This window comes from Micropterus dolomieu, linkage group LG21 (assembly GCF_021292245.1).
Source record: "Micropterus dolomieu isolate WLL.071019.BEF.003 ecotype Adirondacks linkage group LG21, ASM2129224v1, whole genome shotgun sequence".
In the NCBI taxonomy this organism is placed as follows: domain Eukaryota; kingdom Metazoa; phylum Chordata; class Actinopteri; order Centrarchiformes; family Centrarchidae; genus Micropterus; species Micropterus dolomieu.
Genome location: NC_060170.1, coordinates 35244658 through 35248510, shown reverse-complemented (window position 1 = coordinate 35248510; position 3853 = coordinate 35244658). Strand labels below are relative to the sequence as shown.

Sequence of the window (3853 nt, the reverse complement as noted above, 5' to 3'; positions counted from 1 at the left end):
TCTGTAGTGGTGTCTACTGGTCTGTACTGGACTATGCTGGTCTGTACAGGTTTCTGTTGATCTGTAGTGGTCTCTGCTAGTCTATACTGGTCACTGCCGGTCTGTACAGGTCACTGCTGGTCTGTAGTGGTGTCTACTGGTCTGTACTGGACTATGCTGGTCTGTACAGGTTTCTGTTGATCTGTAGTGGTCTCTGCTAGTCTATACTGGTCACTGCCGGTCTGTACAGGTCACTGCTGGTCTGTAGTGGTGTCTACTGGTCTGTACTGGACTATGCTGGTCTGTACAGGTTTCTGTTGATCTGTAGTGGTCTCTGCTAGTCTATACTGGTCACTGCCGGTCTGTACAGGTCACTGCTGGTCTGTAGTGGTGTCTACTGGTCTGTACTGGACTATGCTGGTCTGTACAGGTTTCTGTTGATCTGTAGTGGTCTCTGCTAGTCTATACTGGTCACTGCCGGTCTGTACAGGTCACTGCTGGTCTGTAGTGGTGTCTACTGGTCTGTACTGGACTATGCTGGTCTGTACAGGTTTCTGTTGATCTGTAGTGGTCTCTGCTAGTCTATACTGGTCACTGCCGGTCTGTACAGGTCACTGCTGGTCTGTAGTGGTGTCTACTGGTCTGTACTGGACTATGCTGGTCTGTACAGGTTTCTGTTGATCTGTAGTGGTCTCTGCTAGTCTATACTGGTCACTGCCGGTCTGTACAGGTCACTGCTGGTCTGTAGTGGTGTCTACTGGTCTGTACTGGACTATGCTGGTCTGTACAGGTTTCTGTTGATCTGTAGTGGTCTCTGCTAGTCTATACTGGTCACTGCCGGTCTGTACAGGTCACTGCTGGTCTGTAGTGGTGTCTACTGGTCTCTAGTGATCTCTTCTGGTCTTTAGAAGTCTTTGCTGGTCTCTGCTGGTCTGTACTGACCTTGACGACCTCCTGGAAGGTGTCCAGGTTCTCCTTCATGCTGTAGTGCAGCCTCAGGTAGGAGATGAAGTTGCAGGGGAACATCCCGTACAGACGGTGGAACAGAGAGTACACACCTGCATGGAGGTGGACCAGGTGGACCACAGGTACACGACCTGCAGGGGACAGCCAATCAGAACAGCCCAGCGACCAACCAGAGAGTGTGTTGAGCGTGTGAGCGCGTGTTACCAGGGTTTTTGTAGCTCCAGGATGCGAGGCGTCCGAACACGTCGAAGAAGTCGTAGATGTGCTGTTTCCCGGCCTGAGGGATCATGGGTAGCAGAGTGATGAGCACCAGGACTCCGGTGATCAGGACCACCACGTCAGTGTCTGTCTGAGGAAACAGGAAGCAGCTCGGACTGAGTTCGCTCAGAGGCGGGTGTCAGATTACAGCGTTGGTTTGTGGACTACAGGTTGGCATTACGGCCGTCGCCATCGTGTTTTCTGGACTCCGTGACCATGTTTGGAGCTAGCTACATTGGTTAGCTAGATGCAAAGCCCCCCCTGCTTCCTGGTCTCTGTTCCTCTAAATGGGACCATAATTTACTAAATGAACATCATGCTGTGTTGAAGAAGACTTGAAACTAGAGACTGAGACCATAAACTCATCAGGAAAGTGTTTACTGAGGGAATAAATCAGCTGACAAGTAGAAACATTTTCTACTATAGTCTTCTATACAATCACACGTGTTTTTTCTAAAACAGCCCCGCCCCTTGGCGGCAGGCGGCTGCTGCTGCGTCGCTCCGTATCAGCCGGCAGCTCGACACAGACGTGTTTTTTTGCTGGTAGATCATGAATCTAATTTGATTGGCTACACGAAGTGCCCGTCATCGGCACACTTACAATTGGCTCGGCCTACCCAGGAAATAACAGGGGCCGGCCCTTCCTTACAGCACGGCTCTCATTGGTTGCTGTAGGCTGTGAAAGGGACACGTGAGCTCCTATTGGGTCGGATTTGGTGTCACTCGAAAGGTCAGAGCTCAGCGGCTAATTTGAATACAAGCTATCGTAGTTGTTTATATTCAAATCAGAGTTATTACGGTTATAATGCCAAACGAGCCGCGTCTGCCGGCAGATGTTTTTACTGGATTGGATCTTCTGGACCTCTGATAACGTTACAAACCTGTTTCTGTTGGATTATAATCGATCGGTGGATTAAGTTACTGTGAGGCTTCACAGGTGAGTCACGTCACTTTTGATTGTACCGGTTGTTCTGACAGAGGCGCTGATTGGACCCGCTGTGGTGACTGTATCTTGAAATGGTTTGAATTGGTCGAATCAGGAGGATTTTAGCTTTCAGACGGTGGATCATATGAGTATGAAGTTAACATAGCAGCTGTGTGCACAGACCGCAAGCTGCCGCCAGGACCTGACGGCCCACTATGTTTACAGTGGTGTATAAAGAGCTTACAGAACGAACCGTTATGTTTCTATTACCTTAGACTGAGACATTTATATCCACATACACTGTCTGCTGTGTATTAGTATTAGTATTAGTATAAGTATTAGTATGAGTACCTTAAGGCAGCGCAGCAGGGAGGCCAGCAGAGCCGAGCGGCTGATGTGATGAACCCAGGGAGGCTGTTTCTGGATCAGGTGACCCAGCAGGGTAAGACCAGCCAGTCTGGTCCCGGGTCGGCTCAGAGACTCATTCAGCTTCTCCAACAGGGGCTGAAGGAAGAGTAAATCATGTTTCAGTACTTTGTGTTTCAGTACTCTGTGTTTCAGCACGTCGTGTTTCAGAACATTGTGTTTCAGTACTTTGTGTTTCAGTACTTTGTGTTTCAGCACTTTGTGTTTCAGGACGTCGTGTTTCAGTACTTTGTGTTTCAGTACTTTGTGTTTCAGTACGTCGTGTTTCAGTACGTCGTGTTTCAGCACCTCGTGTTTCAGCACCTCGTGTTTCAGCACGTCGTGTTTCAGCACCTCGTGTTTCAGCACCTCGTGTTTCAGCACGTCGTGTTTCAGCACGTCGTGTTTCAGCACGTCGTGTTTCAGTACGTCGTGTTTCAGCACGTCGTGTTTCAGCACGTCGTGTTTCAGTACGTCGTGTTTCAGCACGTCGTGTTTCAGTACTTTGTGTTTCAGTACGTCGTGTTTCAGTACTTTGTGTTTCAGCACGTCGTGTTTCAGTACAACGTGTTTCAGTACAACGTGTTTCAGTACTTTGTGTTTCAGCACGTCGTGTTTCAGTACAACGTGTTTCAGTACAACGTGTTTCAGTACGTCGTGTTTTCAGTACGTCGTGTTTTCAGTACGTCGTGTTTCAGTACGTCGTGTTTCAGCACCTCGTGTTTCAGCACGTCGTGTTTCAGCACGTCGTGTTTCAGTACGTCGTGTTTCAGCACGTCGTGTTTCAGCACGTCGTGTTTCAGTACGTCGTGTTTCAGCACGTCGTGTTTCAGTACTTTGTGTTTCAGTACGTCGTGTTTCAGTACTTTGTGTTTCAGCACGTCGTGTTTCAGTACAACGTGTTTCAGTACAACGTGTTTCAGTACTTTGTGTTTCAGCACGTCGTGTTTCAGTACGTGTTTCAGTACAACGTGTTTCAGCACGTCGTGTTTCAGTACGTCGTGTTTCAGTACGTCGTGTTTCAGCACGTCGTGTTTCAGTACGTCGTGTTTCAGCACGTCGTGTTTCAGCACGTCGTGTTTCAGCACGTCGTGTTTCAGCACGTCGTGTTTCAGTACGTCGTGTTTCAGTACAACGTGTTTCAGCACGTGTTTCAGTACTTTGTGTTTCAGTACGTCGTGTTTCAGTACTTTGTGTTTCAGCACGTCGTGTTTCAGTACAACGTGTTTCAGTACAACGTGTTTCAGTACTTTGTGTTTCAGCACGTCGTGTTTCAGTACAACGTGTTTCAGTACAACGTGTTTCAGTACGTCGTGTTTT

General features: G+C 48.4%; 2 protein-coding genes across 5 annotated transcripts in view; one reads left to right on the top strand and one right to left on the bottom strand.

The window, feature by feature from the left end:
• The window catches only part of tsc1a (TSC complex subunit 1a), a 21000-nt gene that overhangs the window by 13774 nt on the left and 3373 nt on the right, over positions 1–3853 (bottom strand). For all 3 annotated transcript variants that reach the window (XM_046034769.1, XM_046034767.1, XM_046034768.1), the window contains exons 4-6: positions 2480–2632; positions 1150–1294; positions 922–1076 (exon numbers count right to left, since the gene is read on the bottom strand). In XM_046034769.1, the coding sequence (XP_045890725.1) occupies positions 922–1076; positions 1150–1294; positions 2480–2632 (453 nt within the window). The remainder of the gene's footprint in view (positions 1–921; positions 1077–1149; positions 1295–2479; positions 2633–3853) is intronic.
• The window catches only part of LOC123960187 (bile salt-activated lipase-like), a 22554-nt gene continuing 20738 nt past the window's right edge, over positions 2038–3853 (top strand). The window contains exon 1 of one of the 2 annotated variants that reach the window (XM_046034803.1): positions 2038–2140. The gene's annotated coding sequence lies outside the window, so the exon portion shown is untranslated. The remainder of the gene's footprint in view (positions 2141–3853) is intronic. The other variant, XM_046034804.1, reaches the window with a different exon arrangement.